Source organism: Monodon monoceros, unplaced genomic scaffold (genome assembly GCF_005190385.1).
Source record: "Monodon monoceros isolate NGI ecotype Baffin Bay Population unplaced genomic scaffold, NGI_Narwhal_1 Super_Scaffold_21, whole genome shotgun sequence".
Classification (NCBI taxonomy): domain Eukaryota; kingdom Metazoa; phylum Chordata; class Mammalia; order Artiodactyla; family Monodontidae; genus Monodon; species Monodon monoceros.
The window spans coordinates 14359480-14373913 of record NW_021703778.1 but is presented as its reverse complement, the minus strand read 5'-3'; the positions used below and the strand labels follow the sequence as shown (position 1 = coordinate 14373913).

Below are 14434 nucleotides of genomic sequence, written 5' to 3'. Positions count from 1 at the left end.
AGACCTGTACCAAAAGTACTGCTCGAATGAGATCGAGACCGTTGTCTCCTATAATGATTCGCCTTTTCTATATTGGAGGGAAAATATTCATACTTGTGATTAAGTGACTTGAAGAACAAAGGAAACAAAAAAATTACTTAAAACTTTAACAAGGAAGAAAAATAATCCCTTATTAAATTACAATCCAAAAGCTCAGGTATTAGAAATTCTAGTCACCTATTCCCAAACTTCAGCACACATTGCATCAACTATATAAATGACTTAATGATCATTTATACTCATTTTTTGTCTAAATTTTAAAGGAGAGATGAGGGATGGGAAATTGACAAGAACTAAGAAAACACTGGCAAACTAGTAAACTTCTATCAAACAAAAGGTTTGGTTATAAATAATTCTTTTCAAATATCACCAAGGATACAGCATTTGTTGCCTTTATTTTTAGAAAATTAAATACAATTTGGCTGATTATGTGGATCAAATTAACTACACAAATATTAGAATCGCTACTTTGCCTTGGGCTTTCAATTTTGTTAATATCAGCAATTAAACGTGGAGTTAGAAATCAGGGGGCAGAGCAAGACCTAAATGATATATCTATTTATATTTTTAAAATACTTGCATAACTGTCAAATCTTCGGTTTGCTAAATGTGGTCTGAAAGTCTGAAAAGTCAACCCATGCTATCACTATACCCAAACATCCAAACCATTTGGGTTTTGCTTTTAATTGTAAACATGCAGTCTAAGTTAAAAGTCAAATAAACTTCCTAGGTAAACTACAGATTTTGCATTTTCTAAAAACCCAGAGATAAATTTTAAGGATACTTGAAAATCTATTTTAAGACATTTATGATACTATATAGAAAATCTCCTCACTGTTTTATATAGAATTCTTTAAATTAAAGAAGTCTCTAAATTAAACTATACCTTTAAAATGTTGTGTTTTTCATGAAACAAATCTCCTTTATGTCTTAGCAGTTTAGTGCAGTCCAAATGGCTGCATTTGAAAGCCCAGAAAACCTCTAAAATCATATTCACTAATAAAAAGGAGATGTAAGTAAGCTCTAGACACCTTTCAAATAAATCTACAACAAACTAATCTAGGATATATTAAAAAGCCCTTTGGCAAGTTCTGTTTTCATAAATGATTAATGGTATATTAAATAGCACAGCAACTTGTTCAGTTTTTCAAATCCCAAACTTAAAAATTTACACTACACAAACGGCACAATGAACCTCCACAGCTCACAGTAGCTTCACTTTGAAGACAAAACCACGTAAATGGGGAGGAACTCGAAATGTAAGCAGTACCAGAGAGCGTATGTAGACTTCTAGACTGAATATTGTCTTCCAGGGGATCAATGTCGAAGATGGAGCCAGGATCTGTGTGCCAAACTTTGAGGTCTTTTACCAAAGGAAGAAATCAACAAATCAAGAATGAATAAAAAAAAAGTCAGCACCCAAGAGAGTCAAGCAAAAGTCTGAAAAGGGGCATATGCAAAAAGCAAGCATGTAATAGGCAAACCCACTGTACAGCCTACTTCAGAGAACAAAGGGATATTCACACTCACTGGATTTGCTAAGAAAACTTTGTGATCAAATTTAAGTTGCCTGGTTCATTGACCTTCCATGGGGAGCCTGTGAATCATCACCCAACACACGTGCATGCCAGACAACTCCCTGCATCCCTGAACCCTCACCACTCGTGCTCTCCACACACTGAAACAGGTAAAATGTTGGGTTAAAACTCCTGATTAAGGACATGTGAGTAACTCATAAGAAGTAACTAAAAAGTTTTTGTCTAAGAAAACAAAATAAAAATCAAAAACTTCTCCCCCTACAACAGAAACAAATGTTGAACAAATTGAAAAATTAGTAACTTTCCTTTCTAGCCCTGCCTTAGATTTTAGTATAAGCCTTGCTCTGTCACCATTCAACACTACGATCCTAAGATTTTCCCAGGCTGACAAGAAGGAACAGCAGGACGAGAGGTTCCTTCCTCTCTGATTTGTGAGACTTTCAGACAGCTCTCGATTCTCCCAGTTCAGAGATAATATTAAAAAATATATAAGCTATTCATATCGCGGAAATCATCAGAATCTCTCTGGCATGTCTATTTGCGGTAAAAGGACGTAAATGGGATTACTTCTGTTATGTCACTCATGCAGACAATGTCTGCAGTACAATTATACAGTACATAAGCTAAAGGGAAACAAAAAAATTGCTCATCCTTCATTATCACCCATGTCTGATATCTGGGCTTCCTTGCATAACAAGTAGGAACACTCTTAAGACCAGAAGGTTATTAAAGACAGAGGACGTCCAACAACAGAATGGATTTGCAATGATACCTGGCAAAGGCCATGAATCCCATCCAACATGGTGCAAACAATATTACCTGTGGTCCACTTTCACCTGGGCACCACCTCAAGCATTTGAGGAGGAGTCCGATGAATAAGGAAGCGAATTTTAAAGCCAGGGCAAGCACGATCTTTTTGACTGTGCAGACTTGCCAAGCAGGCCCGTCAGCTTACCAACGATGATTCCAGGTCTCCTGTCCATCTCCACGATGTGAGGATGGACACCTTTATAGGCGGCATCGCTGACGACCTGGGTGTTCTTCCTCACTCGCTCTGTCACGGGGTCATCCACAACAGGAGTAAAGCCCCTTCCCTTTGTCTTCTCAAAATCTTCATGATATTTCACCTGAAAAAGGGAAAAACCATATTAACTCAAACTGAAATTTCCTGATTGTTACACAACTCACAAAATTTTGATATAACGACAGTTGTCACTGTACCAGCTGCATCTAGATTATTTTCTACATAGATGTATCTTTTCCAATTATTCCAAAAATAATGTCTGAAACTTCAGTTTCCTAGCATCAGAAATCAAGCTGACATTTTCACAATGTTTTTCATCATTACGGTTAGCAGCTCTTTTAATATACAAACCTGTATATCAGTAAGAAGTGTTAAAAAGATATATTTTTAAAATCCTGGTTACTTCCTAAAACGAACTCACTTAGGTATAAATTAATATCCTATCTCTTAAACTTTAGTATGCAATAAAATGATAAGGTATTTCTACACAATTATTCAAGAAAACCATATTATTTAAAATTAGATTGAGAGTTACAATTATATATATATCTTTTTGTATATAATTACAAAAACATATATATATTTCAAAACATGTTTTTTATGTTCTGAAATTGGATTAGGGTGACGGTTGTTCAACTCTGTAAATTATACTAGAAACCATTGAATTGTATACTTTAAATGGGTGAACTTTATGGTATATAAAATACATCTCATGAAACTGTTCTTAAAAAATACATATTTTTATATTCTTTAAACATGTAAACACACCAAACTCAACCTTAAAATGAATTGAAGAGAAGTCCAACCAAATATCTTTCATAAAGTACATTTACAGTAGTCACGTTAGAAATAAAAAACACACCCAAAAAGTCACTGAGAAAAATTATTTTATTAGACTAAATATTTTCATTACATTTCAGTGTGATTAGAAAGCTCCCCCCAAAGGATGGGCCCATCGGCCTTTCCATGCTTTGTTAGTTATCCAGATTAATGGTGAACAACGCCATCAGTGCATTGGGTGGTGCCATTCCTTAGTATGTTTTAGTCACAGATGGAGGACCTGGTTGGACCCTACCATTGAAATATGATTTTGAGCTTCTTTGACATGTCTGAGACCAGGTGTATCTAAAATCAGACTTGGTCTACCTTTCATCTGTCTCTGGTCCTGGGTATATTTTACCTGCAAAGTAAATAGTAGAACATACTTAAAAATATGACAATTATAATTGAAAAAAATTACATAACTTTTTCAAGCTTCCCAAGTGAGTGAAACATATACAACGTATCATGAATTACTTCCCAGGTAAATTGTTTGGTGAATTACATTTCGTTCTAGAATAACAATCTAAAATTTTACTCTCGATGGTCTCCTTTAAAGGCTGCAGCCAAGATGACCTAAATCTCTCTACCAACTGAAAACAAACGTGTGAGTGACCAACATCCACTAACAATGTGTCAGTAAAAGTGGTTATCACACTTAAACAGGGAAAATCCAAAGCTAAATGGAACCTAAATTTATTTTTCCATTTCTCTATTTCCCCATTTCCCACCATAACACTGAAAGAATGCATACGGAACATCCCTCTATTTCCTTTTATTTGCCCACTGCAGACGACAAGAATCAATAAGTAACAAATTTAGGTTCCCTCTAAGCAGCCACCACTTAAAGGTAGTTTATGTTGAATACAATCAGCATCTCTGGACAGAAATACCACTAGAGAGCTGTGCATTGTAAAACCTAAATGCTGATTCCTAGGCATAAAGCTCTTTTTGACATCTGACCATCAGCACACTGCTATTTGTGAAGCTGATTATGTATAAGATTAGGATACCAATTACTGCAGACCCGAGGGCATATGTGCATTCAGAACGGAAGCCCTGGTATTTCCTAAGAGAAAGCACACTCCCCGAATAAGACACCGATGTGCATCAAGGGAGTTTAATGAGTAACTGAATTCTGTGTTAAATATATTTAAAGATTTTTTTCCCCTCTAAATCCTTACTTTGGAGTAATGAGTCATTTCTTATTTTGTTTTGCAGAGAGGATTTAACAATCCACATTCAATGGAATACATCTGTAAAATAACAATTGTTTAACTTACACACCAAAGACTTTACTACTTTCAAAGACACTGGCTAAAATAACATGAATCATTGTTTAAATGAACATAATACAGTTTAAAACAAGACTTTAAATGTAAGTGTTGGTCACATCTGGAAATATCAACAAAGAGTTGCAGGATAATATAAAGTTAGACAGTGGCAGCTTTTGGAAGTCATCTGAAATAATACATGGACTTATTGCATATATTACAAAGGTTTCTTGGAAATCGATTTTATTTTCACAAGGAGGAAACAGGTTTGCAAGTAAATAATATAAAGGACATGTCCTTTGCGATAGCCCCAAGTGAATAAAACAACTTGCCGAACTAATATTTTCTTGATTCTTCTTTACTCTTTCCATTTCAGGAGTTATACTTAAAGCCGTAGCTCTTCCCGGCTGACCTTTATAATAAACCTGTCATTTCAGAAAACAAAAAGCAGAGCACTGTGAATCAATTCACCTAAATAAGAGTCTCATTGTACTTATTTTAAAGAGCTAGCCAAGGAAAGGAAGCTATGAAAAAAAAAAGGATGCTATCAGAGGTTTAGTCTTATTTAAAATGCTTGCATCTTAAATCATTCTATATTAATTCATCCCATAGCACTGAATGACTGTCAATGAAATCACTATTAATGTACTCATTATATGGGCATACCGTCGGTAAAGCTGTAATAAGCACTTTATCACAAAGGAGTATGATATGAAATGTCTTCATGGATATTACTTTAAGGTACTCTTACCTATATAGAATGCTGCTATACTGTTATGGCTTTAGTAATTAACTGTGGCAGAACTTCTGCCTGGATGCCTAAGTAGTAACCAGAGTCATCCATGAGGCCAGCATTCTTCCCACTGCTCCATCCCTCCTTCTCCAGAATCATGTTCCCTTTTGAGAGTAACAGAGTTACATCAACTGTGACTCTGAATGTATTGGGAAAAAGTGAGCATCTGCTTCTCCAAAATATAGTTGTCAGGGAAAGTGCTAAACAGGAAACTGCCTTGCCTTTGTAATCTGGTCAAAAGGACTTTATAAAGGCTTGAAGAATAAAAGATTTCTTTGAATCTAATAGATCTCCAAATTTCCTCTTCCAAAGAACCCAATTTATATGTTAATGACTGCGAAAAAGGACTGTCTCAGTGAACTGCATCCACGGATTACGTAACAGAAAGGAGTCAGAGCAGGACAGGAGTTGGTGTCTGAGTAAACACTGACAGCCCCTCAACAAGTGCCCCCCGAATGGACCTGTCCCATGTGACCTATTCAGCCAGGCACACTTTATAATTTTCCCCCAGCATCATCCAAAAATAAAGTGACAACAGCTGGGAGTGGGAGTCAGGGCCGGAAAGGCTACAGAACGAGAATATGTATATATATATGTAGGAAAGGGACTGGGAAAGCGTATTTGTAGGGCCAAGATGCCCGAAGCTGCCACTGTAAGCCTTTGGGGCACCACAGAAACCACAAGCATGAAGGAAGACCAGAAAGGAGGGATGCACAGTAACCTGCAAACAAAAATCACACTGTAGTCCCTGGGAACTCTAGCAGGGAATGCCTGGCTGGACCCACAATACCTAAGACCTTGAAACCTTTCCAATAAATTGGCAGTCAATTGAGAGCAGAGTATCAACTCCAGGTCATGAAAACTTTGTAAACACGACCCCTTCACTGACATGTTGACAATATGTTTGCTCTTGTAAGAAAAAAGTTACTAAGATCACACATTGCTGAGGTTCTTCTGGTTTTCTTTAACCCTCTTCAGCTCTGGTGGATCAGAAATTGCCGTTGCCTGTTTAATCTCTCCTCTGTATTTTACCTATGGAGGAGAAATAAGACTTTTAACAAACAGTAGAATGGTCTCCACCCAAATAGCAACAGAGGATGAGCCTCAAGATTAACCCTAATTTTTAAACATTTTTTTCCACAGTAGACGCGTGTCAACCTTTCAGTTCAAATGCACCTGGATTCTGATTCTTCTAACTTAGCAAGCACGAAGTGTTGTTGTGCTTCTTAAAAATGATTTTTTTAAATAAATATATTGCTGTTCAATACCAAAACTAATTGCAAATGCCACAACTAAATGTAATGGAAATATAAGGGGAAAACATTGTAATGAAATCATTACAGGAGAACTATAGTGAAGTAGCCATGGCAGCCTGGGAAGCTGGCTTTACTCCCATTCTGACCCTGGAGCCTCCACCTTCAAAAGGAGCTGCAGATTCCTCACTCCTACCATCATCAGGGATCTTGTAAGGATGAAGCAGTCATCAGCCTGAACTCACTCTTAAATTTTAAAGTCTCTCAAAATTACCCATTTTAGAAGAAGGTTACTGTTTATAATGGTAAAAGTTCCATAAAAGGGTGAAAGAATGGGAAAAATAACTATTGGGGGACACATCTGAAAGAGATTTCTGAATTCAGGGAGGCCTGGGTTCAAATCCCAGCCCTGCTATCACAAACCGTGGGTTCCCAGCATGTTCTCTAACTCTTCAAGCCTTAGTTTCCCACACCTACAAACCAGAAGAGTAAATCATGCCAACCTCATGGATTTATATAAAGCATTTAGCACAGGGTCCACATTAGAGGAACCTCATGATTGTTAACTACCATTCTTTTATTAGCAATAGATTGCTGACTGATTGGATAATGTTTTCTGTTTTATTTATAAGGTTCCCTGCCCTGACATTATGTCTTAGAACCCCAGTCAAGCCAGGTCTTCTTTTGCCTTATGCCAATAGACAATCTGTTTTCTCAGACTGACAACAGACCCACGATACTATTCTTTAAATCTGCATGTAGTTTTAGAGATTTACCAACTATGAGGTCTTATCCATCTTTGTGTACCAGTGACCAGGATAATGCCTGGCACGTTGCCTAATGAAGATTTCTTGAATAAACAAGCAGGACTGAAGGACAGCAAGACAGTCCCCAATTTTCTGGACTCACACGAGAGGTCTACTGTCCCAGCCCCTCAATACGTGACTGTGGAGAAGAAGCGGCCAAGATGTAGAGGGTCTAATGCTTTTCAGAAGGCGTTGTAAAGAATAAAAATATATACTGTTCGGTAAAATATAAGAAGAAACAGAAACAACTTGCCGTGCTCAGCTGCTCCTGGTTTTTCCTCACTCTCTCTATCTCTGGCGTCGTGCTCACTGGAGTTGCTGTGTAACATTGCTCTTTGTACTGGAGCTGACAGACAAGCGCAAAACAGTGTGGGATTATGGGAAGCAAGTGTGAGCTAGCACACTGCAACTGACTAAAAGAAACGTTACACAGTGACAGAGCATTCATTAGCTAAAATCTTCATTAGGATTTTAGAGTGAAATATGCTTTGCTAAAAGACTTCGTCATCACAGTGATCCCAGATCTAAGCTTTTTCTTGCCCAAATGTTTTGAATTCTACCTTGGGTTGTTATTCTGCAAACCGCATAATTTAGTGGTGGCCTCTCTGAGTTCAATCTTATCAGCAATGATAAATGATCCCTTCTGTGAGCTCACAGCACTAAAGCACCATTACCAAATGACCGTTTTATATTTAAAAATTAAAATTCTGCACTCTTATCATTAGAAACGAGGGTTATGCCAGTCCTATGCCTGCACCTCACTGAGTGGCTGTCACTATGTAAAGAAACCCTGAACCTCAAAGTTTCCTCCTCTACCAAGTTCCAACATTAGAAGCCCATGCTCTGGCTAGCATTACGGAGATATTTCTGACTGACTGCATAGAGGTGCTCTTTCTTAGCTGAGGGATCAGACCCAACGTTTGTGGTCAGCTTTCTTGGCAATTCCACAACACCCCAGGAAATAAATGAGGATCCAACACAGACAGATAGAATGACATGTCCACCAAATGAATTTTTGACAGGTAAAAGGAAAACTAGAGGTTAAAAAATCCCATTATAAGGAACTCCACGGGGACAGTCTTAATGATTTTTTGGAGTTTAAATTTAACGTTAGAGAATTTTTTTTTTTTTGGTAAGACATCACAAGGCCTACAGGGCCTGCAGATAAAATAGACTTGAGGTGTACACCCTCAGCAGTGCATGTGCAAGTGACCAGATATTTGATAAGCCTGGAAAATAAATGAAAAAGCGTCAGGTCCCTGCCAGTGTGATCTCTTTCTCTGTGCCGTGGTATGCAGTTTGAGAGTTTAGGCAGATTCTGTGTTGGATAACTGCCTGAAGTGAGGAAAGGTCCAGTGTAATCTCTATCGATGGCAGGATACAAAGAAAGATTACCCTGGGCTGAGGTCAGAGGAGAAAAAATTGTTGAACAGCATTACTGATGTTGAGAAACTGTTGTAGCCAATTTCTAGTGGATATAAGTTTGGAGACATAAATTTGATATGGAGACTCTTTATGTATTGCATTCATCCACTCACAAACATGCTGAGTGCTTTACAGGCAATATCTCACTTAATATTCTAGTCTCTGTTTTACAGATGAGGAAACTGAGGCTTGGAGAGGGGTTGGTAGCTTATGAAGGTTATACAGCAGGTAGGGTCTGAAGCTGGGATCAAACCAACAGTCCAGGGCCCACATTCTTCTCCACTACTCCAGTGTTATCCAAACTTCCACCATGTACACACCACTTCCCATATGACATGCCAGATATCACCTGTGCTGTGATTTATAGTATTTTCTTATTAAATTAACTCATTATTATTTTCAAATAGTTATTTTAAGGGAGTGTTATGTTTCTATGATAAATTGAAAACTAGTAACCCTTCTTTTAGAAAAAGGGACACATTATGACAATCTCTAGGCCATACTGAGTGAAGTAAGTCAGACAGAGAAAGACAAATATCATATGATATCGCTTATATGTGGAATCTAAAAAAATGGTACAAATGAGCCTATTTACAAAACAGAAATAGAGTCACAGATGTAGAAAACAAACTCATGGTTACCAAAGGGGAAATGGGGGGAGGGATAAATCGGGAGATTGGGATTGACATATACACACTACTATATATAGAATAGATACCTAATAAGAACCTACTGTATAGCACAGGGAACTTTACTCAGTACTCTGTAATGACCTATATGGGAACAGAATCTAAAAAAGAATCTTTTTAGATATGCATATCTATACATATGCATGCATATCTATACATGCATATATAGATATGCATATATGTATATGTATATACATATCTATACATAGATATGCATATATACATATGCATATATGCATATGTATAACTGATTCACTTTGCTGTACAGCAGAAACTAACACAACATTGTAAATCAACTATACTTCAATATAAAATAATTTTTTAAAAAAGGACACATTAAAACAATTTAATCCCTAAGTCAAGGCCAGAGCGGCAACAGCCACCATGTGCATCTGAATCACCATGTCGGGGCACTGGCACTGCCAACAGCCTCCTCATGGCCTGAATTATGATTTCTCTCTCCACCACCTTTCTCCTGCCATCTTCCACCCCAAGTACCCATCACAAACCTTCCCCTCTTTGAACAGATCTTGGATCCTGAACACATTCAGTTTGCACTGCCAGGAGGGCCCTTTCTCACGAAATCCACCCCAAACTTTTATCAATTCCTCAAGATCTAACTCAAATGTTACTCTTTCTCCAAGGGTTCTCCTCTCTCTCACTGACATAGCCTTCCTCCTCTGCATTTCCCCAGCACTTTGAAAACAGTATTATTACTTAATATTAAATGAGATATTGCATGTAAAGAACTCAAAAAGCGTAGTAAACACTCAGTAAATATTAATTATTGTTATAGCACTTAATGCACAATCTTTATTTATTGCCACAGCTGTTTCTCCTAGAGACCCTGAGAATACACACAGCCCCTAAGACCTCATCTCTGAATGCTCCCAAGAACAAGAACAGAGTAGGCATTCAATACCACGTTCTTTAATAAGCAAATACACATGCTTGGTGTAATGCTACCCCAACATAAATATGTGTGAAATCTTATCTCCACCTTTCAGGAACTGGCCCTCCTACAATGGTATTCATCGTAGTGGGACTTCACCCGGACAAGTGTCATGCGCACAGAAAACAATACTTAAAGGAATATGATCACACATTGCTGATGTTCTTCTGGTTTTCTTTAACTCTCTTGAGCTCTGGTGGATCAGAAATGGCTGTTCCATGGTTCATCTCTTCCTTGTATTTTACCTGCATGATTTATTTTTTAAAATGTAAGTTTTATTCAACACAAGGCTTAAAAAATAGTTAAGAATTCTTCATTTGTAACTACTGCATAGTTGAATTTTTAATTCCAATATTAATTTTCCTTCAGTGGGAACACAAATTTTTATTTCATCTTGTGCTTTCAGGATTCCTTTATCCTGAAGTACAAAGAAACCCATATCCATTCACCTATCCATCACTGAAGAGGTTTTTTTTGGTTTGTTTTTTTTGTTTTGTTTTTTTTTGCAGTACGCGGGCCTCTCACTGTTGTGGCCTCTCCCGTTCCGGAGCACAGGCTCCGGACGCGCAGGCCCAGCGGCCATGGCTCACGGGTCCAGCCACTCCGCGGCATGTGGGATCTTCCCAGACTGGGGCACGAACCCGTGTCCCCTGCATCGGCAGGCGGACTCTCAACCACTGCGCCACCAGGGAAGCCCTGAAGAGGTTTTTTAATTAAAATAAGCATACATTGCTTGTGAAAATAAATTTTATCATCAGGCAGATGCACCAAAAACCTTGGAAATTATCTTAATATAATAACTTATTATTTTCTATTTGAAAAGCAGTTTCTATCTATTAACATGTTAATTGAAATTCACCATGTATTTAAAGGCAAAAGTCAAACTGAGTTAGATACAAAGTCTTGGAAACACTGTGTATCTGACCGAGAGTACCCAAGTGATCCAGAATAAGAAAAAAATAAAAGAGAAAGGGGAAGGTGGAGGGAAATGTACTACAAGCAGAGGCCACTGAGTGCTGATCGCTATAGATGGGCCAGTGGCAGAAAGTCAGGAAGTGTCTTCTACCCACACAATCATGTTATGTAAAGCCCGCCTATATCCCGGCATTTGCCTCAATCAAAAGCTCCTCGTTCAAGTCTATTTAGAGGAAGATCAACCAGACAAATGATAATGCCAACACACAGTTATGCCTGGGACAAGCTCTTTAAATTTACGAAATGATTAGTGATGCTATCATATCAGGTGGTATTTTAATATGTGTAAAATTCATGGAAGATTGGATTCGAGAGAAAGGACACACACATATATGTACGGAAACATGGGCTAGACTTAAGAGGCATATGTTGACATTTAGCCAAGACTTAAATCTACATAAAACATCTTTTAGAAATCATTTGGTAATGTTTAAAATGATTAAAGCTGAAATCCACACTGACAGTCATAAAGAAACGATACCTAAATATTTTTGCGATCATCTATATCTTAGCATCTGTACATTTAATATGAGATATGAGTAACAACGTCAATATTAGGCCAGATCCAGAACAGTTAAATGGAGAGTACATTGAGACAGACTAGCTCTAACTAAGATTCAAAAGTAGTTCTTAACAGAGAAAGCTAATAGCCCAAAGACTTTTACTCTGGAGGTGGAAAATGTCGAGATCTTTAAATGTTAAAGAGTCCTACCTTGGTCTGACAGATCTAGCTAATCTTGAAAGGGCAACTTTCCATTTGAATACTAAGCAGGAGTTTAGGGCCCAACCTCATAGAGATACAGAACTACTATTGTTTGCTAGAAGGGGCAGTGGGATGCTGGGAGACGAAATGACAGACTGTACTACTTTCTGTGATTTTCCTCGGGTGAGAAGCTAAACATGATTAAAGATGAACATTTTTGTTTTTCATACGACTCCAACCAGTCATTTCACTGGAGGCAACAGAACTGCACATTACAGAACGTTTATAACATTATATACACCAGTACACTGATGGGTACATTTCAAATATTATCATTTGGAAGTGAAGGAAACAACCGTTTTACATTTCTCAGCCGAACGAATTTCTCCACCAGACTCTAGCGTTGCCTGACACAGGCTCTCGCCGTGGCGGATCGGAATCCTCACCGTCAGGTCCTCCTCCTTATGCTTTCCTCAGGAGATAGCTTCATTCATGCTACAGGGATTTTAGTGCACAGCTTCATTCATGCTACAGGGATTTTCGTGCACAGCTTCATCCATGCTACAGGGATTTTCGTGCACAGCTTCATCCATGCTACAGGGATTTTCGTGCACAGCTTCATCCATGCTACAGGGATTTTAGCACATAGCTTCATCCATGCTACAGGGATTTTAGTGCACAGCTTCATCCGTGCTACAGGGATTTTAGTGCACAGCTTCATTCATGCTACAGGGATTTTCGTGCACAGCTTCATTCATGCTACAGGGATTTTCGTGCACAGCTTCATTCATGCTACAGGTATTTTTGTGCACAGCTTCATTCATGCTACAGGGATTTTCGTGCACAGCTTCATTCATGCTACAGGGATTTTAGTGCACAGTTTCATCCATGCTACAGGGATTTTAGTGCACTAGGATTCTGCAGATTTTTTGTAAGTTCATTTTGAAGTCTGTTTACCACAGCATTACCTTGCCTCTCCTACTCTGTCTCCACAAATGCCAGTGCACACATATTCTAAGATGCCAGGTAACCGTCAGAGTTCCTGACAGAGGAGTTTAATCAAGGCAGTTCTACTTGGATGACTTCAAGGAAACTCTGCCTCTAAGGGTGAAGGTGAAGAGAAAGGTCAGGCAAGGGCAAGCGAGGAAATAACCCTACTGAGTTCCTCAGCAAGAAGCTAAATACAGTAGGCCCTTCGCTTGCTCAGTGTGAAACCGTGGATATGGAGGGCCAACAGTAAGGCAGTTGAGCATATGCAGATTTTGGTATGAATGTGTATGAGTGTGTGTGAGTGTGGGTTGGTGGGGCTCCTGGAACCAACGCCCATGGATACCAAGGAATGACTGTATAACAACTATTACCAAATATGCCTATTGGTAAGGATAGCAATTATCCATTGTAAATGTCAAGCACTGAATGAAGAAGTTTTTAATCCATAACATTAAACACCTCCTCTACCCTTCCCCCAAGCTCAAAGGGAACTGGGGGTGGGGAAGCAGGTAATTTATTTTACAAAATTATAGTGAAGGTGTGTGCTTTCCTTTGCTAGAAATTGGAAGAAGCAGAAGGCGAATCGGGCCTCTTTAAAACCTTCTCTTAAGCCACCAAATGAATGTTCTAGGGCCTTTAATCATTCTGTCAGGGTAAAATTTCTTTCCTCCAAGTTGTGGAAAGGTATTGAAATTTATCCTTTCTCTGAAAAATTTAATACACTTAAAATTCTGTTCAAAAGGGTGAAATCTAATCCTAGATTTCATTGCTGTACTATTAAAGTGATCTATCTCTTATGCCCTATGATATATCAAGATGAAATACTGCTTTAGGTTCAAGGGGAACAAGGCTACAGTTTCCTTCTGAAAGTTAGACCTTTGATATTTGATGAAACAGTGCTTCAACAAAGTGAAGAAAAAAAGGCAGCCAGTTTAGTAAAGAACCAAAAACATTTATCTAGCTTATGTTTGCTTTTGGAAAGGATGATTAATGCTATAGAGAACTGGGGGCTTCCATGGTGGCACAGTGGTTAAGAATCTGCCTGCCAATGCAAGGGACACGGGTTCGAGCCCTGGTCCGGGAAGCCCACATGCCGCGGAGCAACTAAGCCCGTGCGCCACAACTACTGAAGCCTGCACTCAAGAGCCCGCAAG

At 38.4% G+C, this 14434-nt stretch overlaps 1 protein-coding gene across 2 annotated transcripts in view; it reads right to left on the bottom strand.

The window, feature by feature from the left end:
• Positions 1-14434, bottom strand: part of NEBL (nebulette) — a 339097-nt gene that overhangs the window by 27535 nt on the left and 297128 nt on the right. Inside the window, exons 19-24 of one of the 2 annotated variants that reach the window (XM_029237019.1) lie at positions 10765-10857; positions 7800-7892; positions 6427-6519; positions 5027-5119; positions 3677-3781; positions 2533-2704 (exon numbers count right to left, since the gene is read on the bottom strand). In XM_029237019.1, coding sequence (XP_029092852.1) covers positions 2533-2704; positions 3677-3781; positions 5027-5119; positions 6427-6519; positions 7800-7892; positions 10765-10857 — 649 coding nt within the window. The remainder of the gene's footprint in view (positions 1-2532; positions 2705-3676; positions 3782-5026; positions 5120-6426; positions 6520-7799; positions 7893-10764; positions 10858-14434) is intronic. The other variant, XM_029237018.1, reaches the window with a different exon arrangement.